The following is a 23,618-nucleotide window of genomic DNA, read 5'->3' on the forward strand; positions in this document are numbered from 1 at the left end:
GATCATATTTAAGTGCATAATATACAGTCCTAAGCTAGGTTACCTTGATGGACGGTGATAATGACATATGGACAGTAGCTTTTAGGCAATGCTGTACAAATAAACTTAAAATCGAGAAAAGTCAAAAACTGAAGCTGAAGACAAGTCATACCGGGAATATAAATTGAGAAAGTTGGAAAACACTGTGGTGATTATTTTACTAGCCTTAAAAACAATATCTACTTTACTACAAATCTATCCCTTCAAAAAAATCCAAGATTCAGACAAATACTTATATAGAAAAGTGTTTATTCAAAGGGTACCAGTGGCTCACATCTGTACACCTAGCTACTCAGGAGGCTGAGATCTGAGAATCATTGTATGAAGCCAGCCCAGGCAGGAAAGTCCATGAGAGTCTTATGGTCAACTAACCACCAAAAATTTGGACGCAAAGTAATAGAGTGTCAGTCTTGAGTGAAAAAGCTGAGACAGAGACCAAGCACTGAGTTCAAGCCCCGGGGTCAAATGTTTACTGAAGACCATTTGTAATAGTGAGGTTTTAGAAATGACTTAGGTGTCTGGCATTAGCATTAATTGAAATATGATACATTCCAAGTTCTAGATTTTGTATGCTTTAACACTAACCTGATCAAGATGATTGGGAGGAGGTAGGGAGAGAGAAGGGAGGACAAAAGCATGAGAAGGGTTATCAATGTTCAAGAAGTAATATACCCACTACATACACATTCCAATTGTCTGTCATCCATAGATAAGCACAAACAAACAGCATGTGCTTGTCTAAAGCTGAACACAAACAGCAAAGGAGAAATTCTAAAGCATGCCCACAGCATATCTCTCTGTCCTGAATTTGCATAGCACATGGCTGCCCAGGCCAAAGGAGGCAATCGCCACCTGAATTTCTTGACTGCAGCAACCTCCTCACCTAGGTTCTAAAGAGAATCTATATGAGAGTAGGTTGAAGCACTGGTGGCCTCTGTCCACCACTGTTACTTCTGTCTGCCCCCTAACTCTTTACCCTCTTCTACAATTTCCTTTGGTCCAGGCCTCCTTCAGAGGCAACCTGGTCATTTCACAAATCAGTTTCCTGCACTGTTACCACTTCAGACTTTTTTTCTCTGACTTCTTTATTTCTTCAGCAGAAAAAAGATCAGGCTCTAGTGCCAGACCATCTAACTGCAAATTATAGTGTCTTTTACTGAAATTTCTGAGCCTAGTTTCTTCATAAGTAAAATAGGAATGATAATAAATGACGAATAAATGCCAGTCATTATTATATTCTACTGCAAATGTATCCTCATTTCCTAGCTTTTCTTTTCTTCCTACTTCCACCCAGATATCAGAATGTAACTTCTACAGTCATTCTTTGTCATTCTTCTGCATGAAGAGCTCTTTCCATTTTTTATTGCCTATTAGTAATATTTCTTAACTGAACTCATGGAATTGCTCAATTGTCTTTCCCCACATTCCTGGCACTCTCAAAAAGACTTCATGCATCTACTACCTAGATTTGGAGAACTTAACTTGAAAACCCACAATCTCTCCTGCCTAACCTACCTTTTCTCCAAGCTTTTCCTTCTTTCTAGACTGCTTCTACTTCTTGAACTTTTGGGAAAATTCTCTAAATATTCAACCCTCTTCTCAGAGAACCTCCTTTTGAAGCCACCCCATTCCAAGTCAGCAGGAATGCTGGAGGTACTGTGGACTACAAGTCTAGAGAACTGGCTCAGCCCTGCAATTTAGTACCTGTCTCAGGTGCTGCTCATATTGATTCATGTGCCAGATCCCTCAGAACACAGTAAGAAAAGAAAGCCAGTGTTAGGTGACAAGCACTGGGCATCTTTATTTGCTTAATAGCAATCAATAAATTGAAACAAAATTTCACTTGTTCTTTGATATTTTGATCAATTGCAGTATCTCCTCAAAGTACCAAGAAAAGTAATCATGATTGATTTTCCTCATTTGAGTTAACCAAGAGAAACTTCTCAAGAGACACTTTAGTACCTCATTAATCTGCTGTTAATAACTGGATTATAAACTTACCTCAAAGTTTCTTTTTCACTGTAAATTAGGTTTGAGGCCTAGCGGTTCAAGTGGTAGAATACCTGCCTAACAAGTATAAGGCCCTAGTTCAAACACTAGTATTGTAAAATAAATAAATATCACAATCAGGCTTGAAGATCCACCCCCATTGTTACCTATCAAAACAGTTCAAAAAGCCAGTCAAAGAAAACTATGCATGGATTAGAATGTGGTGGTATACACCTATGGTACCAACATTAAGGACTAGGGAGAATGAGGCAGGAAGATCCTGAGTTCAAGGCCATCATAGGTTATATAGCAAGTTCTAGGCCAGTCTGGGATATGTACTGAGGGCCTGTCTCAAAAAGGCAAAATGGAGGTGGGGGGAGGAAGGAAAGAAAGAAAACTACATATGGTAGGGTATTATTTTTATAAATCCTTAAACAAGCAAAACTAAACAATCTATTGTTTATAAAAAACGTTTGGTAAACTATACCAAAAAAGGCAAGAGAAAGATAAACTGAAACTCTCCACAGTAATTTTTCTGGGAGAAGGGAAAGAAGCCCTGGGAAGTATCAAGGGTGGAGGTGATACCTCTAAAATACTTAGCTTATATTCATGTTTGGTAACTTCCACTTACATTACATCTAGTCTGGCTAGGTAGCAAATGTGTGTACCTGAATGTGTATATTTCAGTACTATTTCTTATAGCCTTTATAATACTCCTTCAAGGGTTAAAGTAACAATTACTAAGTATCTGGGAGTATAACAGCAATTGCCAGACATTTTCTCTATAACAGACATGTAAGACAGATATTCTTTTCCCAAAATTAAAAATTAGATATTATAAAAATTAGGCATTAAACTAAAAAATATGGGACATGAATACCCAAGGCCTTATCTTATGTCAAATGTTTTCCATGTGTACCTCTTCATTCATTCCTTCTGCATCCCACCCATTGCCACCCAGATTCCTGGGAGGTTAAACCACATGGACAGACTTCTCTTCTTCTGGCTTTTCTGGTTATACTCAGCTATCAGAAGAAAATTACAGAAAACCAGAGGAGAAAGGAAGGTGGGGAAATCAAATCCCTTACCCTCACCAGAGAGTCTCTGGGAAGTGGTGGCATCTCCTTCTGAAGTCCACAGCTACTGTCTAGGTCCTCTCACAAAGCAATACTCTCTTTCTCTACTGGAGCATTTGATTTTATACTACCTCGTCAGGCCTAGACAGAGCTTGTGTCTCTCACCTGCTGTTTCCAATCTAGCTGCCCAGATCTCCATAAATTATCCCTTCATTGAAGTCTTCTCTAGCTCCCCAGGTTGAGAGAACACATTTTTTTCCCAACTCCAAAATGTTGGAGGTAAGATGAAAAGCCTAGTGTTTTCCTTCTATATTTTGTGTCTCTATCCTTTTCTGATTCTCAGAAAGGAGAATAACAATAGGCAGTTACTGTTGTGATTTTATATTCCTGAACTATGTTCTACTGAACATTATTTGGTCTTTAGGGATGCACTTAACTGGTAGTTACTGACTAGTGTGTACAACATGTGGAAATAAAGAGAAACAATAAACCCTCCATACACTGGCAACAAAAGAAATTTCAGATGGATCTTAAAAGGTATGAGTTTAATGTTATTATGTGAATATAAATATAACAATGTGACCTCAGTGTTCTCAATAGTCCCGCTTTCTGGCTTTTCTATCACCTTGATTCCTCCCTATATTCTTCTTTAATTGATGGTCCCAGAACAAAGGCCAACGCACCAACAACACATCTTGACAGGCCCGAATAACAAAATATATTTGATGATGACAGCTTGGATAACTTGAGATTTCTCATGCTGAAAATAGTGGGAGGAAACCCTTGCAGTTTTTGTTGTTGTTATTGTTATTGATGATGCAGCATGAAGGCAGTTCTAACTTCCAAGTTCAATTTAGTTTTTGATGCAATCAAAAATTAAACAAGAGAAAATGTTACCAAATAACAAGCCCAAAACAAAGACACCTTGGTTTGACTGGCATCAGAGAATAATCCTAATTTCTTGTCATCTTTCCTCACTGATATGTCACCTGCATTACCTGACAGAACCCTCAATATCTCAGCAGCACTGTGAGCACAGTCAAGTGGCATGTATAGTGACTAGCAGGTATGGTCCATGCCCTTGGGAGCAGCAGAAAGATTGTGATCAAACAGAGTAACAGTGACAATGAGGAGAAGAAAATCAGGACAACACAGATTCCTCACAATTTTGAATACAGGTAGTGCTTAGAAATCCCCGTTTCCAATATATGGTCAACTACCAATATTCCACACTGTAGGCCATGTCAGTATTTGCTTACTCTCAGGGTGGATTTCAACCCTGTCTTTCAATTTCCAGGAACATTCAACAACTGATTGTATCTGTAAACTATTTCCTTTCTACTCCTTTCACACACAAGAAACTATAAGCAGATAGCAGGCCAGAATGATTTTTTAAGCTAGATATGTATAAATTAGATGACAGTTGGAAGAGATAAGATTAAACTCATTAAGATCTCCATCCTGGTCCTGGCTCATCATAAAAAAAAATTGTTGAACTGAATGAAGGGAGGGGAAGTCAAATTAGAAGATCCTTATTGTCTTTTGTCTTTTTCTTACCCTAATACTATGTTATTTCCCTGAAGTAGATGCTGAAAGACCTGAAAGGATCCAGGACATGGACACCCAAACTCATCAGAACAGGACAATAAAGGCTGACAGGACTCACATCAGGCTGAGATGAACCCTGAAAAGGTAACTGAGGACTAATTAAAATTCTCACATGTAGCATAATATCAGGTAATGTCCCAAATTGCTACCTAAAGTCCACAGAGATTGGGAAGCAATTCTATTAGCATTGAAGCTGTAAATAAGATTTTAGGCCTTAAGTTATTTAGGAGTGAAATAAGGGATGTGCCTGTTGGTAGAATGGTAATACTTCATTCTGAGGTCCTGGATTTTATGTTTTGTTTTGCTTTGTTTTGTTTCCCAATAACACAACAACCTAGAGTTTGGGTGAAAAAAGAATCAGAAATTACTCAACTCACTTCTAATCCAATACAAGAATTCTCTCTACAGCATCCCTAAGGGAGGGGCCATCCAATGTTTAGAGACCCAACAAAAAGAAGCCATGCTGCTACTGGACAGGTCCCAGCTGGGAAGAAATTTTCTTCACTTCCAAGTTCTGATCTCTACTTAGGGATACAATAAAAACTATGCCTGTTTTTCCTATACAGGGTAGCTCTCCTGACATCTGAAGTCAGGACTCACCTTTCCCTTCCATTCTCATGACTTTCAACTGCAGACATGATGCTGCTCCTCTCACAACATTGACTGGTCCATGGTACTGGCAAGTTGGGTATTGCAGAGTTAAGTGTAATGGTCCTCATCTAGCTTGACCTGCACAATGGTCATATTGCAGGACTGATTGATTCTTCCTATTCATTTCTGTTATCAGAGATCATTTGCTCAATCTCTTCTAGAATGGTGTCCCCATTCCCCCATCCAATCGCCATTGTGCAGGCTTGTACCTTAGATTCTAAGATCTTCATCACTCACTCTTCCTTACTAATCTGTCTTCTGCTGGCTGGTTCATGTCTCACAGTATTGGTAGTCATCTCCTACACTGCCCTTTATTGTTGCTGCTTTGCACTGTGTCAAGGTTTCCCTGACTTCCTCCAAGTATCTCTTTCTGCACACCATGAATCCTCAATCTACCTGGCATACAGAGGTGCTAAGTACTTGTTAAATAATAAATAAATGCATGAATAAATGAGTATCAAGTTTCACCTACAGACTTGTTCATACTATTCTGAGGTGAAATAGTCCATCTCCAAATAGAAGCCTCTTCTTTTAGCATCCTGAAGCATGAACCAGGATGAATAATTTCTTCTAATTAGAATCATCCACCTAATCTAGCTGTTCATTTTCCAAGTCCCTCTTCTCTCTCAAAAGCATGGCTGGAGGGGCTCACTAAATTCTTGAGGTTTTCCTACCAAACTTTACTGTCTTTAGAATAACTCTGCTGCAGGTTCTGTCTTCAGGTAATTTCATGGGTGACCTGGTGACGAAGAGAACCAGGAAGGGACCAATGGTCATGACTCCATAGTCACTGAATTAGCTCAAGTGCTCACACTGTGAGGAAATTTAAGTCCCTAGAGATGGAGACAGTAGACCACAGATCAATTCTTTCTCCTGAATATGACAATAACATTACTCTTCCCACATTCCAGAACCCCTCTATTCCTCTATTCTCATAAAGCACAGGATATAATTCCCGTAACTGTAATGGTGTGTGTGTGTGTGTGTGTGTGTGTGTGTGTGTGTGTGTGTGTGTGTGTGTGTGTGTGTGTGTAGCAGGGAGACTGCATGTAGTATGCTCCTCCGGTGATAATGTATTCTTCCTCTTGTTTTGCTGTATGTGGAGGTACTGAGATTTGAACTTATGGCTACTAAACTTATACTTATCACTTAAGTCACATATTCAACCTTTTTTAGCTTTTAGTTATTTTTCAGATAGAAGCTTGCCCCTAGTTCCTCCTACCTATTCTTTCTACATAGCTAGGAAGACAGAAACACATTATGCCAGGCTTATTCTCTGAGATAGAGTCTCATTAACTTTTTGCCTGGACTTGCCTTGAATCAGCATCTTCCCAATCACTGTCTCTTGAGTAGCTGGGATTAGAGGCATGACCCACCATGTGTGGACCTTCTCCTTTGTTTTTATGACCTTCCTCTTGTATTTGGGTTTTATTGTTTTTCACCCAATAGAAATATTTTATTTTAAAGATAAATTTCAATTCATTTAAGTCAGAGTGAAGAAAAATGTTATTCTCTCTCTTTCCTTTTTGATTCTAAAGAAAAAAAAATGAGCCTGTATTAGCTGCATGTATGTAATGAACATTCAAGGAAGAAAAATGCATCTTTCACATCTCCTGGAATTCCAATTTCTTCCCCATAAAACCTTCTCTTGTAAATTGCAATAGTGCCTGGTTTTTTACCTGTTGGTAGCATATTTTGGGAAAACCTGATTTGTCTGTAGAATGCCAAATTGAGGAATTACCTATATCAATCAAGGGTTATTTAGTCCATCTCCTTGCCTCTGCAACTTGGGAGTATTTCTTCACTATAAAGACCTCTGTGGGGGGTGGCAGTGGCAGAGTGGAAGGGAGGATCTTTTATTCCTCAGTTAATTATCTCATGTACTCGAAGCTCAGAATTTTTCAGATATAATCCAAATCTCTTTCACTGGAGCTTAATATCCTTTTCTCTTTTTTTACTGGTCCCTAGTGGATATAATAAAGAAAAAACAGAGACTTGTTGATGTCTGTTTGTTCACAGACTTCTGCTTGGAGCTCTCTGGGGATCACCATTCCATTCAGCATCCTTTCAAGCATTTGATAACTGCTCTTAAAATCCCCTTTTTACCACCTGCCCTTCACCATCCACCAATCTTTTTCATTTTCCTCCCCCACGGTTCCTTGAAATATAGTGCTTGCCTCACTTGACATCTGCTTCAAGAACTTAATCAGCACATTCAAACATTATCCCAGGTCTCCTCACAAAGGCCCTGAGGATATAGCTTGTCCATGTGACTTACTAATTCTCTCACTAGATGCACTGGTGCAGGAGATAAAGATTCTGAAAGCTCAAGGTACCACCTCTTATCTGACAACAACAAACACTTCACAGGCTTTAGCTCTACAAGGGACAAGGAGCAGAGCCCTTACTGGTGGAGATCAAGGAGAAAGGATGGGGAGAGAGCAGCATGGGGAAGGGAGAAGTTAGAGAGCTAGAGTCGGGAGGGGTGAGTTCCAAGCAAGCTCAATCACTGGCCTCTGTGAGCTGCTTGTGTTCTGCTTCAGCCTATTCCCTCTACAGAAGGCAGTATGTTTTTGCTGAGATTGCTCCTTAACGGCTCTTCTGGCTCTCACATTCTGTGACTCTTTGACCAGCCAAAGTCTTCCTCCCTTCTCAACACAATGACCATGTTCTTGGTCGGTCTGTTTTACCCTCACCTCTGGTCAGCATCAACTAGGCAATGTTTCTCCATCTTTCCTTTGGTATCACCCTCTGCCCTCATACAGCCTTTTGGATGTCCCTGATCCCTTCACCCAAAGAAATTTTAATATTATACACTAATATTCATGTACTTTATATGCATCTGCTATTATAACATCGAGGAGTAAAATTTACTTGATGCCTCTCAGAATCCATTTTCACCCCCTTTCGGAGGCATTGTTACCCCCAGTGATTTGCAGGACAAGGGCCACCTATAGCTGAGTGACTCCAGTGGAGTTATTTACCCAAAATTCCAAGCACCTCAGATCTGTTTGTAAATCTGTGACTCTGTTACAAAAGCCAGAGTGGGATCAGCCAGACTTCCCATCTAACAAAAGTAAATGGCAGCTTCTCATTCTTCCACCCCAGGCCACACTGTCTCCTAGTATAGAACCCAGACTGGTCCTCTTGGCTTGTGTCGTCCCCTCTGCACAGTTCCCACTGACAGCTACCTTTTCATTCACACAAATCCTAGCAAGACCTTAGGAGTGATGGGAACAGGCAAACAATGGGAGGAGATGTTCCAGGAATAATGAGAGTCCACTCCAAGGGCCCCTGGCAGAGATGTAGACTTTTGCAACTCATTGACATCAGCTGAGCTCTTTTCCCCTGCAGGCCAGTCCCCTTCACCTTACCTTGGCACGCTGGCCAAATATGTCACAAGTTTCCGTAGGTCTTCCTGTCTTATTCTGTCATGGTTGCTGCGAGCAGGGAAGGTCAAGATGGGTCCACCTCGCTTGTCACGGCCCCCTGTGGAAAGCAAGAGGGAATTTAAGAAATGCATGTAGGAAAGCCAGCCATAGAGAAAAGAGAGTCCAGAGTGTTAGAAGAACAGGAAGCAAGATGATGCCAAAGAAACTGGTCCTTGCTTAGGACTAGGTAGAGGTTAAATATAGGTAACATATATGACTTTGGTAAGTGTTTTGAAGTTTCTGCTGTTTCATCTGCAAAAAGTGTCTCATCAGCACATCACAGCACTGTGATGAAACCTGGGTAGTACTTTAAAAAACAGAACTCTCTCCACATCTGAAATAGTAAGAAGGTGATTATGACTGTTCATATTGAGAAAACAAGCCAGGTATAATACTTTGCCTTTAGAAATTAATCCTAAGGCTGGGAGTTTGGCCTAGTGGTCGAGTGCTTGCATAGCATGCACCAATACCCAGGTTCGATTCCTTGGAACTACATACACAGGAAAAAGCCAGAAGTGGTGCTGAAGCTCAAGTGGTGGAGCTCTAGCCTTGAGAAAGTCCAAGGACAGGGCACAGGCCCTAAGGCCCAGGACTAGCAAAAAAAATTTTAACCCTAGTCACCCCTTTCTTCAGACCTCTGTGAAGTAGAAGCAGAACTGATTATCACAGTGAGGGATCCTTAGAGTATACATTTGGACAGCATTGTGGAGAGGTTTTCAGGGGAAAAAATTCAGGGCTAGGTGTGGTGGCAATGCCATAATCTCAGTTATTAATGGGGCATAAGCCAGGATGATCACAGTTTAAAGCCAGTCAAAACAAAAAGTTAACAAGACATCAACTCAATGAATGAAAAATGTTGACCAAAATGCAAGGAAAAAGTAAACCTTATACACTGTTGGTGAGAATGTAAATTAGTGTAGTCATTATGGAAACAAGTATGGAAGTTCTATAAAATATAGACCTACAATACCTCCTCCTATGCCACTCCCGGGCATATACCTGAGGGATCTATGCCTGCAGACAATAAAAAAACACATATTTGCTGGGGGCAATGGCTCACATGTGTAATCCTACCTTCTCAGGAGTCTGAGATATGAGGATTGTGGTTCAAAGCCAACCAGGGCACTAAAGTCCATAAGACTTTTATCTCTAATTAACCACCAGAAAACTGAAAGTGGAGCTACGGCTCAAGAGGTAGGATGGGAGCCTTTAACTGAAGAGTTCAGGAACAACACCAAGGCCCAGAGATCAATTCTCACAACTGACAAAAAAAAAAAGATACACACATTTATACATGCACGTATTTATAACCGTACTACTCACAATATCCAAACTAGTGAATAAACCTATATGTCCTTCAGTTGATGAATGGATAATGAAAATATGGTATATATGTACTCTCAATGGAGATAAACAGTGAGGGATACCCCGCACACACATACACTGTTAAACTCAGTGTGAATTTTGCAGGTGGATCCCAGAGGATATGAAGGAAAAAAATAGCCATGTTTCAAATAGGAAACCAAAATGGTGGCATGATCTTAAACAGAATCACTCCCTTGTGCATACTGTTAACCTGTTGAGCAAGGTTCTAATACTAGGGCTTAAAGGACAATAATGCAGAGAACAGATGAATTAGAGATGCTTAGTTATTCTAGAAATGGCAACGATTCCCTTCTATGGAGGCAGAACAGGGCTCAGGAAGGAGGCAAGACTAAAAGTGGGGGATGTTGACACTTTTCTGATGAAGTAGCCAAGAAATGGTGCTCACATTCTCAGGAGGAGTCATGCTCCAGTTAAGGAAAGCAGATTAGGATAGGTTTTTTTCGGGGTAGGAGATACACTTCAGAAAGCATACCAAGTTTTTTGTTCACACAATAGTTTCGGACAGAGAGTGGAAATTTTAAAGAAAGTAAGGCCAAACTAGGTGCCAGTGGCTTACACCTATAATCCTAGTTACTCAGACGGCCAAGATGAGTTTGAATCCAGCCCAGGCAAGAAACTCTATGAGATAACAAATCTCCAATTATCCAGCAAAAAGACAGCAGAGATGTAGCTCACATGGTAGCGCATAGCCTTCAGTGAAAAAGCTAAGGGATGGTTCCTAAGACCTAGTTCAAGTTTCAGTAGCACAAAAAGGAGGATCTGTGGCAAGAGGTCATTCTACTGTTAGTGGCAATAATGAATGGAGAAAAACACCAGCATGGGTATGCAGGAAGGGGTCCAGCCCCTAGTGGGCTGGACAAAGATAAAGTTCTTTACTGTAGAACCTCCCAGAGCCTTAAAATGTTAATGTACTTTATTGAATGTTCCATAGCCAGGGGAGAAGTATTGGGGTGGAGGGCTTAGTATACAGAATTTCCCAGGTTTGTGAATAGAATCACTTTCCCTGTTTGGGGATCATCCTGTGAGATTATGCAACACACTTGAGATAGGGTACAAATAATTGTACTCCACTGGCATGCACTTCCCTGAGAACAATGATGGCAAAATGATGCTGGTGTGGGGAGGGAGGAGGAGGCAGAAAGGAGTTCCCAGGATGTGCCCAAGGCAGGGGGCATCTGCACATGAGGACTAGGGGTCCTGTCTGGGGAGGGTGAATAGAAGGCACAATGTATGAAGTGAGTGGGAGGCAGAAGCTGTACAAAGAAAGTCAAGGGGGCCAGAGAGCCAGCAAGCAGTGAATGATGGAGAGGGATGGGGCAGGATTGGAACAAGGGAGGTACACTGAGGGACAGCCACAGCTGCTCTCTCTCATACACACACCCACTCACCGACATGCAGAAGTAGTTAGGCTACCCTGACTTATTCCAGATGTCCAGTGCCATGGCAGCATGCTTTCCTTTCACCTGACCAAGGCTGAGGTGCTAGTAGGGAGATGGCATAACTAACTGTTTCTCTACTTATCTCCTTCCCTACTTTGTTCCTTTCTTCTCAGCAAGGAATGTAACTGGGGCCGGGAGTTTGGCCTAATGGTAGAGTGCTTGCCTCGCATGCATGAAGAAACCGGGTTCAATTCCTTGGTACCACATACATAGAAAAAAGCTGGAAGTAGTGCTGAGGCTCAAGTGGTAGAGCTCTAGCCTTGAGAAAAGTCCAAGGTCAGTGCTCAGGCCCTGAGTTCAAGCCCCATGACTGGCAAAAAAAGAGAAAGGAATGTAACTGCTTTTGTGTGTTAAGTTGGGGTTTCATTATTTTGTTTAATTTCTGTTTTGTTCCTTGCAGTTTCCAAATGTGCAGAGGTTTAAGGGTTTTCTGTTTTGTTTTTTTTTTTGCCAGTCCTGGGCTTGAGCTCAGGGCTTGAGTACTGTCCTTGGACTTTCTCAAGGCTAGAACTCTACCACTTGAGCCTCCTGGCTTTTTCTATATTATGTGGTACCAAGGAATCATGCATGCTAGGCAAGCACTTTAACCACTAGGCCAAATTCCTGGCCCTTTTTGTTTGGTGTGTGTGTGTGTGTGTGTGTGTGTGTGTGTGTTACTTTTTGTGTTCTTTCTTAGATGTAGTCATTATCTTCCTGTCACACTCAGTGTGTTTCTCAGGCATGATGGGGCAAAATTGTTCCCGAAGCTCAGAAACTCCTGACACTGCAGGTGTGAGTGAATCAGGCTCACCCAGGCTGCTTAGGAGTGAGCTTCACACTCCTGCCCCATTCCTGACTGTCTTTCTGTCTTTCTTCATGAGCTCCATGAAGAATTTTATAAAGTATTCCTTATCACTTGGGAAGGTCTATCCTAGTCCTGACTGAATACACCTGGGAAAAATGAACCATGAACAATGAAACAAGAGTGAGAGTATGCCTTGTGTGCTCATTTAACCCAAGATGGTGGAAAACAGGATGATGTCAGACACTCATATTAAATACAAGAAGGCCTGCTAGGGAAGGCGAAGTGGAACTTACTTGAAAGGAAAGGGCAGACTCAAACAGGCACATGTGGAGAAGGCACTGCCAGGAAGGATGTATTGGGCATTAGAAAAATGGGAGTAACCACAGGATACCAAGGGAATATCCACAGGATACAAATGGGTCAGGAAGGACATTAGATTAACTAAGCCACAAAGCAGAAGGAGGAGGGCTGTGGCCATGCCCTAGGAGTCCAGGCTATGAGTCAGGAAATTAGGTACTGCCCAGCAACCTGTAGCACTTCTACCTACAGCCTTCTCATATGCTCAGCAAGCACTTTAAATTCAAGTTAACATTAGGGTTGTCTCACCTGTGCCACTGCCTGTACTAAAGTCACACTATAGGACCCTCCTGAGAGTCTGCTCAGCCTGTGCCCCAACATCATTAATGACAGAAAGCTTACTACAATGCCTAACATTGCACGTAAACGCCTAACACATATGGTCAAATGTAGCTTCCTGATCTCTATGGTCTTAACAACAAAAGCAAATAAAATACTGTTCATACTATTTTTGCAAAATTCACTTGGTATCTTCTAAAGGACTCCATGAAAACATCACATTCCTACTTCACCTCCCATACTACATTAACCCCCAGGATTCTTGCCTTCCCTTTATGGGGTACAATACAAACCTATGCCCACTTTCTACTTCTCTATACCTTCCTCCCTTTCTCCTCTTCATTTTGCTTGTTTCTCATCAGCCAGACAAGCGGTACCTATACAGTGGGACCTGCATGAAGGAAATATACCAGGCTCTTATCCTGTGACTCCACAGCTTTTCCATGAAGACAAGGAAAGTCACCAGGGATCAAGGTTCTGTGTAACCATATGTGTCACCACATTGCCATCATTCAGCCCAGCATCAGTCTCTGCCAGGGTTTCTAGTCCAGGAGACATCAAGTTGAGCTGCCAGGTACATGGCAATTTACTACAGCATCAATAGGAAACAAACCTTTTGCCTAAACAGACACACATGGCTGGATTCCAGTAAGCCTTTATTTAAAAAAAAAAAAAAGCAGTAGCCCAGTTGATGGATCATGCCTGTAACCCTAGCAACTCGGGAAGCTGAGATCTGAGGATCACAGTTCAAAGCCAGCTAGGGTAGGAAAATCTGTAAGACTCTGATCTCCAATTAACTACCAGAAAACTTGAAGTGGCTCAAAGTGATAGGCCAGGAGCCTTGAGTATAAGTGCTCAGGGACTGCAGCCTGCAGTAAGGCCCCAACTTCAAGCCCCATGACTGACAAAAAAAAAAAAAAAAAAAAAAAGCAGGAATGTGGGCTGGGCCCCTAAGCTGCAGATGCTAAACCCTGAATCAGATATAAGATGTTCAAAAGTCTTTAACTCTTTTTCCTAAGTGAATAGCAGGAAATATTTCTTTTTCCATTATTTTTCCATTTCACCCTGCTTTCTTTGCTAACTTAAAAGACATTAAGAGGTCCAGGTATACAAAATGCACAGGGGAGATAATTCAGGAATAAATATTTGGAAGCTATTATTCATGTAAAAAAGAGAGAGGGGGGAATTCCTAAATACAAAGTTGAGTTCTCCTTGTAAGGATAAAAGAGAGAGAAGAAACAAATTTTAATCTCCTGTTCATGATACTTTCAGAAACAAATACTAAATATGTGTGAGGTGGATTATCTCTTCTTTATAGAGTGGGTCTCTCATAGTACTCAGTGGTTTCTGCCAGGAGAAAGAGTGAGATGAGGAGGGATATATATATATGAGAGAGAGAGAGAGAGAAAGAGAGAGAGAGAGAGAGAGAGAGAGAGAGAGAGAGAGAGAGAGAGAGAGAGAGAGAGAGAGAGAGAGAGAGAGAGAGAGAATGTCCTCTTAACCTAAAGGTGGGATCAGGGCCTTCTTTTCTCTGCCTGCCTGCCTGTGCAGAAAAGAAACATGATCAAAGTGGGATAGCCACCTCAACTTCCCTTTCACTAATATACAATAAAAATGGGTGTCTCAACACACACATAGACACAGACACACACACACACACACACACACACACACACATACACACACAACTTCTCTAGATCTGTTACAGAGAAATGCTCACAAATACTCACCAGACACAAAGGCCACTTTTTCCTTTAGGATAGGAAGGACATCAGAAGCTTTCAAACCATCATTCCGAAAAGATCCTGTGGGATAACAAAACAGAAGGATCAGGTGAGAGAGGACAGCTAACTGAGTGCCTGGGTCCCATCCTTAGCCTGCTATCCCATTATCCATCCCATTAGTAGCCCAGTTCAACACACAAAAGGACCCCTAATAGAAAGGACACCTCCCTGTGATGCCAGGGAACAGGCATCTCCTCCTCTCCTGATTTTTCTCAAGGAGAGGGCAGTCCAAGTCATCTCCATAAACATGTGTACAAAGCTCCATCCTCTGGAGCTGCCATTTGCTGCCGAGCAATTTGAAACTGGGGACTTGAAAAAGCATTTCTGCACTTCTAGTATGTTATATTGAAAACACTTAGGAAATATCTGTTAAATTAGTTCATTGATATCAAGATGGATTACAATACCCTAATAATTGACTTTCCTCTAAGTAGCACATGGACAATTACTCTTCATTTTACAAGTGAGTAAAGTAAACCACAAAAATCCCACAGCTGAAAGCAAAGTTGATGATACTCTTCTGTTCTCTCTTTCCTCCTCCCATTTGATGTCATCAACAGCAGCCCACAATATAGGGAAAGGGGCAATAATAGGGAAGGAAACACTTCTTTTAGTCTGTTCTTTAGGTCTCCCTTCTCAGTTGGAAAGAGCTTCCTGGGTCTAGCTGAGAACTGGAGGCAGAGAAATAGGGAGTTCAAAAATAAAGGAAAATAAAGATGTGCCTGTAGAAACCTGGGAGGCAAAGAACAACTCAGCCTGGTATTGGAAGGAGGACTCAACTTTCACATATAAAACCCTCCAGGCTAAACCCACTGTGCCTCCATCAGTTAGCTCAATCATCCAACAAGGCCTCTCAGGGAAAACCACCCACACATACTTCCTTCAAGTCACGGCTGGGGATTTATTATCTTTTAGTACTAGTTACATGACACAAATGGACCCCAGAGGTAAGTAGTTCTATGCCATTTCAGTACAGTAAAGGGTAAAGGATCACAGAGTACCCTTTACTGCTTTTGTCCTTGAATTCTTCCTTGGACCCAAATCTGACTATCTGCAATGGAGAGCAATGCACTGGTCAAGGACAGTCCCCTTCGACCCTTCCGTCTCTAAACACCATCTTTCAACAGATCCATTTGGGCATTTTAGAAACAACTCAAGAATAAGATCACTGGTTTGAATGATAAAAAAAAAATGTGCCTAGGACTAGAGCTGTGGTCCCAAATGCCTCTGTCCATGGTTAGAAGTCAAATCTTCACCCAAATTTTTAAAATATATGTGATTATTTCACCTATTTATTTTGTTATAGTTCACTAAATGAAGACAAACAGCTTGTTTATTCACCAACTGCTTTTCTTTGCAAAGTTGCCACATACGACCTGTCCTGGAGGAACTAGCTAAAATACTCCTTCGGCAACAGAAAAAAAAAAATAGAATAAACACTATAAAGAGAAAGCTCTGACTTCAAAGCTTCAATACTATTTGGCGCATGGTAGCCTTAATTTCAATAGATATTTGTATCCAAACCTTATCTTCCATACAGACAAACAATAGAGACTAATGAAGATCAATATAAATTATTATATAATGCAAGTAGAAACATACATTTTTACTGTGTGTTTTTGTTTCTTTTCTTTTCATCCTCCTAGAGCAAAGAGACATTTCAACTTCTTCATAGGGAGAATCCTACTTGGCATTCCCAACCAGATAATGACCACTGTTAACTAATATATGACTTATTTGTGTAAAATAATGCTTCTAAATAAAAATAAGCTGAATTTATTCATGAAATATGTATTTTATCCATTTTAAATATTCTCCTTTACATATATACATTTAACTTCAATGGTAAAAAAGTGTTTAGTATGAAAAGTTGAAATCCTATTCTGTATTTTCCCAGACTATTCACAAACTCAAAATAAGCAAGGCCCAAACAAATGAGATTTTACAATACAAGAGCCCACATAATCTTGTTCTCATCTAAACTCTTGTCCTACTTTTCCCACCGCTTTTCTCCTCTTCCCCTACTGCATATACATGAGGATCCTAATTCCAAACAGTTCTAAATCTTTACTTTCGCAACTGCTACAATAGAAACAAAAATATTCCCACCTTATCTTCTTCCCACTCTGATCTGCAAGATGAAGAATAAAAGTAGGAGCTCCCAATTTTATCTTGTACACTCATCAGGCCCCACTTCTTTCTTGCTCCAGGTTCGAGGACCTGAGGGATGGCATGCAGCTCGTTCATGCAGCCAGTGATCATTACTCCAGTAAACGCTAATGTCCTGGGTTGAGCTGTTTGTATTCAGATTTCCAGAACTTTCACATCAGGCAGGAGCTCTCCCCAATCAACTCAGCCTACTGCTGGGTGATCTGCCTGATTCTAAGTATACCATAAGAGAACCGAAAGTACCCAGATTTACAAAATCTATAACTAAGGGATAATCATTTCCAACAGCAACAACATGATTTTGCACATTATAAAGAGTCTGCTCCAGGGTCTCTTTAAATAAGAGTTCCCTTGGTGGTTTAAATTAGTTTTTCATTTGCCAAAAATTGAATTGCAAGTAAGTTTTCAACAACACATGTATTATGTAAAGCCAAGTAGAGCTAAACTAATTAGCCTAAAAGCTCAGAAATTGGTGACCTTGCATATAAAACCTATTTGCACTGGCTGAAGATCCTATGTATCAACTTCCCCAGAGCCCCCATTAAACTAGCTGTTGGAATATATAACAAGGGGTAAGTTCACTGAACACCAAACAAGACTAACAAAATGGCAATATTCTCACTATCATATAAACACAGAGTAATATTTAATAAGTAGATAATTAGAGTCACATTTGTCTGCCTAGGCTGGCTCTAAACCACAATTTTTCAGATCTTAGCCTCCTGAGTAGCCAGGATTATAGGTATGAGGCATCAGAGCCTATCTTTTCTTCATATCATTGGCCTTCAAAATTCTCAAATTACGGGTCGGGAGCATGGCCTACTGGCAGAGTGCATGCCTAGCATGCATGAAGCCCTAGATTCGATTTTTCTGTACCACATACACTGAAAAGGCTGGAAGTGGTGTTGTGGCTCAATGATACAGCACTAGATTTGAGAAAGCCCAAGGACAGTGCTCAGGCCCTGAGTTCAAGCCCCAGGACTGGCAAAAAATTCTGATTATTAAATCAATATACTTAGAGAGGAAGTATGGGGAACAAATTCCCCAAGACTTAATGTGTCATGAGAAGAGTAGTCTAAATTGCCAAAATGGGAGAAGACATGCCTTGAAGGAGGCAGCTTACACTGCAGCTTCTATATCTGATACTAGATTGCACTAACATAGATTGTACATAAACATTAGACCAATGGTAGGCCAGCGTCTTCCTTTAAAAGAAAGGCCTATTGAAATAGTAGATCCTGCCACACTCCCACACACTATTTCTACAAAAGGCGTAAGGGGGAAGAAAGAGTCCCTAACTCCTTGGAGTTTGTTTTCTCATTCCCTAGAAAATAAAACAAGCAAATGGGCCCCCTAGACACCTTGTGGACCTGACCCAATGTGGGTGTTGTGTTTCCTCTTAAGGACAAAGGCATGCTTGACTGGCATTCTGTGCTTAATCCCACCCCTTCATGTCCCGCTGCTGTCAGAATTACAAGCCCGCTGTTCTCTTAATTAGCCAAGTTGAAATGCTCCACATCTATTAGGGAAGTAAAAATTACCACTGCCATCTCTCCAGGATTCTTCAGCATGTGTCTCCTCCAAGCCCCACTTCTACTTCTCCTTGTTCCTCATGTTTTCCTTGCCAGCATTTCCCATGCTGGAAAATGCCAGTGATCTCCATCTAACTATCAGCCTCTAATTTGCATGTCTACATGGAAAGGATGAGACTGGCCCTGGTGCCATAGGTTCCATCTTTGTTTTTATGGGTATTAGAAAGCAGTAAACTCCAGGATGGCAGGTGCTTGTGGTTCAAGCTAATCTTCTGAAAGCAATCCTGATGTCAACAAAGCAAACAACTGATAGACCCCATTAACTGACCAATTGGAAGTATACAGTATGCTCATATCCATGGATTGCTTTTTATTTCCTTTTGCTTCTCAGTCACTACCCCTTAATTTGCACACACTGAAAGTGACTGTATAAACTTAGTTTTGTTTGTTTTTTATTATTCCTGGGGCTAAAACTCAGGGTCTGGGTGCTTTCCCTGAGCTTTTTTCAAGGCTAAGCATTCACCATATGAGCCACAGCTCCACTTCCAGCATTTTTGGTGGTTAAATGGAGAGAAGAGTCTCATGGAATTTCCTGTCCAGGCTGGCTTCAGACCATAATCCTTAGATATCAGTCTCCTGACTAGCTAGGATTATAGATGTGAATCTCTGACACTCCTCTTGTTAAGATTTTTAATCTTCCTTTAAGAAGGCCCTTTTGGCATTTGGAGAGCAAGTCTTCCAATATTCAGGTTACTGTATACTCTGTCTACTTTGTGCCAGTGATGTCCACTATAGGAGACCCTTAAGTCTGTACAGATGATGTCATATCTCATAACAGCTCATTGTCCTATTCACATACCATCTATCTCTGCTTATAGCCCCTCTGAGAGCAAAGTTCATTATTTGTCACCAATGTTTTACATAAGGCCTAGCAAATAGTAAATGCTAGGTTATAATTTTAAAAATCATAAAATAATGATCCTTGGAACAGAAAAATGTCAAAATTATACCCAAACCAAAACTGGATACAATTTTTGAAAGTCTTGAGACTCACCTATAAGCCAAATCTCTATTGTATAGCACCTCAGTCAGTGACTTAATATAAAAAAGGCTTCCTGGAAGCCAACTCTAATGCCTTGATATACAAAGGAATATACACATAAACAATCTACCATGTAGGACTATAGCTATCATGTAGCTGATAAAAATGTAGCTTCCATTCCAGATCTACAGAATCAGAACCTGGGTTTTTATTTCTACTTATAAACACCCAGGTTTTATTTTTACTTACAGAGCACATTATGAGGCAGAGAAGAAGCAGCTTCCTTTATTGGGGCCTAACTGGGGCCTGAAATCTGCTCTAAGCTGTTTACTATCTTCCTATCTTCCTGTTCCAAGATGAGAAGGCCCCTCTCCTTGCCCAGGGTTCTAAAGATTAAGCTATCATCTATAAACCATCACTCATATTCAGTGCTGGAATAAAAGGCTATATAGCAAATAGATTATTTTTCTTTAGGGCCTTTAAACTAGAGAGTGTGTGAGTGTGCATAGGCCTTTGTAAATTCTAGTCACCCAAAGTGCTTAGAATTTGGTACCTTAAACCACTCCCTAATGCAGCAGATATTTTAATTTCACAACAAATATTCCTTCTCACTCTCCAATCTTTGTCTCACTCAACACCATAAGTATTGTCATTGATCACATTCATAGACCACAATGCCATCTCTGAAATGGCCCTGGAGGACAGAAGGGCCTCTGTTTATGCTTCTTTTTCCCATCTACCCTCAAACTACAGATGCAAAACTCAAATACTCGGCAATACTGGACAAGAAACAGAGAAAGGAAAGAACCATTCATATCTAATGGGAAAAAATAGTGTTCATCTCACAGAATTCCCTATGATGGAAAAATACTTTCTGGAATTTTCAAGCCTAATAAAATATCCACTGCTCATTTCCTGTGACAACAAGAAGGGAAGTACACTTCAAATAAAAAGCAAGACCTTGCCAGGCACTGGTGGCTCACGCATGTAATCCTAGTTACTCAGGAGGCTGAGATCTGAGATCTGAGGATCTTGGTTCAAAGCCAGCCCAGTCCATGAGACTTTTACCTCCAATTAGCCATCTATGGCTCAAAATGGTAGAGCACTAGACTTGAGCTGAAGAACTCAGGGACTGTGCCCAGGCCCAGAGTTCAAGCCTCATGACCAGCCAAAACAAACAAACAAACAAACAAAAAAACCCACAAAAAAAACAGACATTCAAACTCTGATAAAGACCTCCCCCTCCCCCTGCCACCTACCACCTGGGGCCACCCTGTATTCACAAGGTTTTGATTATGGTTATGTCTTCCACTGATGTGTGCCCAAACAGAAACCGGAGAATCATCCTAGATCTCCCCTTTTTTCCTCACATTTAATTTGCTTTCTTTGTTCTGTTAATTCTGCTTCCTCAGTCTCTCCATAAGCCATCATTTCCTCCATGCAGTGTCCCTGACCTGCATTTCAAGCTGAGTTGTCCCCAGTTGTGCCTATCACTCCTGAATGGCATTTATGAATTTTAATTTCACTCCTATTAACTGATCCTGATGCCTTGGGTGTAGGGACCATGTCTTACTCATTATAATATAATGAACTAAAATTGAACACTCATGGTACCAAGAAGATGAAGAGTAAGGTGGTGAGAGTTGGAAATGGGGAAGGCTCTTGGTTAGAGAGAATCTTTGAGCTGATCTAGGTTTTGAGTAGGGAAGGGCAGAACCCTAGAATGATGGGAAGCAGCACAGGCTGAAGCACAGAGCAAGGGGCCATGACACTGTGCCACAGATGGAGTTTATAGAAGTGTGTTGTGTGTGTGTGGGGGGGGTAGTTTGTGATCTGATTCCCACAAAGCAGCAGCTCAGAGACAGCTACAAGTCTGTAGAGAACTGGGTTAGGCTAGGGGCAGAGCAAGGAGGATATGGCTGGACCCAGAAGAAGGCTGTAGGCCAGAGCACTCTGCTGATGGAGTATAAGTGACTGAGAAATGGCTTCTAAGGCTTGTGATGAGATCTTCCCACCAAGTTCTAAGGAGGTAGTTAGGATAGTCATCTGTGAGTTATTGCCAGGGAGACACCAGGTCAGGAGTGGCAGTTTGTATAAGACCTCAAAAAGGGCCGGGAGTTTGGCCTAGTGGTTAAAGTGCTTGCCTAGCATGCATGAAGACCCGGGTTTGATTCCTCGGTACCACATACATAGAGAAAAGCCGGAAGTGGTGCTGAGGCTCAAGTGGTAGAGCTCTAGCCTTGAGAAAATCCAAGGACAGTGCTCAGGCCCTGAGCTCAAGCCCAGGACTGGCAAAAAAAAAAAAAAAAAGACCTCAGAAATACTCAAAATGGGATTATATCTTAAGAAAAAGAAGCTTAAGGGCATTCCTGGTGCAGTGAATAGATGAGCAAAGCAATTTAGAGAAGATACTGTTACTGCAGGAAGTTTATTAGTGGTAGAGGCAAAACCTTCCTCTTCTTCTTTCCTAAGAAGATATAAAAGATGGAGAAAGATATGGCAACAATGGAAAAAGAAGACAAGAAAAGGATGAGAACAAGAGATAAGGATTTGAAGGAAAAGCCAGGCATTATGTATGTTTATGTGTGCAGAAGTGAAGGTAAATATTCTTGTTCCCTTTTCACAGATGCTAATGAGCTATTGAGGAAACTACCCGCTGGAAAACTCAGCAACTATAAATATGTTCCTTGGATCTCTCCTTAAGACAACTTCTGAGAGGCAGGAAGTATGTGTTGAGAGGAAGGAATAAATCTGGATGAGAGAAAGACTGAGCAGCTTTTGTGTCAACCATCATAACATGGTCATCCATGTGCCTCTCCCCAACCCAGAATCCATGTACCTACGATAAGGTCCATTCCCCACAATCATCACTGCCCACCTACAAATGTGGGTGGCTGGTGGATATATAGAAGGCAGAGTTCTCTTTGGCCATGAGATTTTAAAGTAAAAAACACTGTGAGGCCTCTAGTAATCTGATTTTTAATGCCAACAGGAAGACAGAGGTGAAAAATCAACAAAAAGCTCTACTTTTGGAAGTTGCTAAATACTGAGCTTTTCCAAGCAAACCAAGCAGACCTTGTTCAACATGAGCAGTAGCCAGGGGCTTGAGCGGGTAACCAGGGTGGAAAGTCATTAAACTAAAGAGAAGCAATGCCTGCCTTTTCTCAACTCTGGAAAGCATTCCTTACGAGGAACATTTTTCTACCCTGCACTGAAATGGGCTAGATGCCTTCCTCAGGGGGTCATCCCTAATACTCCACCACCACCCAGGCTGGGCTGGCTCCTCCTTTATGTCATGCAGCATGCTTTTCACTGTGTTCACATGGTTTTGTCACACCTTGCTCTGAATTTAATTCTAGTATCTGAGGGTAGGGACTGGAGTCTTATGGCAACATGCCTGTCACAAGCTAACAAGGGACCCAGCGATCATTTTTTTTTACATTCATAGTGGCATGGCATCTTTCCTTTCAAAGGTGCTTACTAACCACGGTGCCTTTTCTTCATTTGGGTACTCTCTGTGACTATTTCAACCTTCATCTTCATTGTTCTTCTCTCACGTTTCCACATGAACTCCAACTATAGCCAATTTGAGTATTAACTTTCTAAAGTTAATATTAGATTTAAAAGTGTCCTGATTAATGGGCTACTTTTGAAGCACAGAGATTTGTAATACTTACAATTGCTAAAATGGCTCTATTAAAGATCACTAATAATTAGCACTTTAAACATGTGGGTAACACCTCTCTAAGCTCAGCTAATGAGCACAGTGTTTCTGTTTATTTTTCACAAGATTGAATATTAGCTGGATTCGAGATCTCAGTGGTAATATACACAAGCTCACTCAATTTCCCTTCCTCCCAGGAAAAGTAGACATTCTTGAATATAAAGCACACACAAGAAAATGGTCACTTCAGGAATACCTATCACTACCCACCACTTTCTTTTAAAATAAAATGTTTATCAACTGACCAAATTATATAAAGTGCTGTGCCTTGTGGGAAAAGATATTGATAGTAGATTTATTGTCTTTTTCTTTTTCAATATTGAGCATT

At 41.0% G+C, this 23,618-nt stretch overlaps 1 protein-coding gene across 19 annotated transcripts in view; it reads right to left on the reverse strand.

The window, feature by feature from the left end:
• The window catches only part of Kalrn (kalirin RhoGEF kinase), a 598,249-nt gene that overhangs the window by 393,222 nt on the left and 181,409 nt on the right, over positions 1–23,618 (reverse strand). For all 19 annotated transcript variants that reach the window (XM_090345067.1, XM_090345058.1, XM_090345042.1 and 16 more), the window contains exons 2-3: positions 14,770–14,844; positions 8,738–8,852 (exon numbers count right to left, since the gene is read on the reverse strand). In XM_090345067.1, coding sequence (XP_090201193.1) covers positions 8,738–8,852; positions 14,770–14,844 — 190 coding nt within the window. The remainder of the gene's footprint in view (positions 1–8,737; positions 8,853–14,769; positions 14,845–23,618) is intronic.

Source organism: Megascapheus bottae, chromosome 1, assembly GCF_031878675.1.
Source record: "Megascapheus bottae isolate mThoBot1 chromosome 1, mThoBot2.hap1, whole genome shotgun sequence".
NCBI lineage: Eukaryota > Metazoa > Chordata > Mammalia > Rodentia > Geomyidae > Megascapheus > Megascapheus bottae.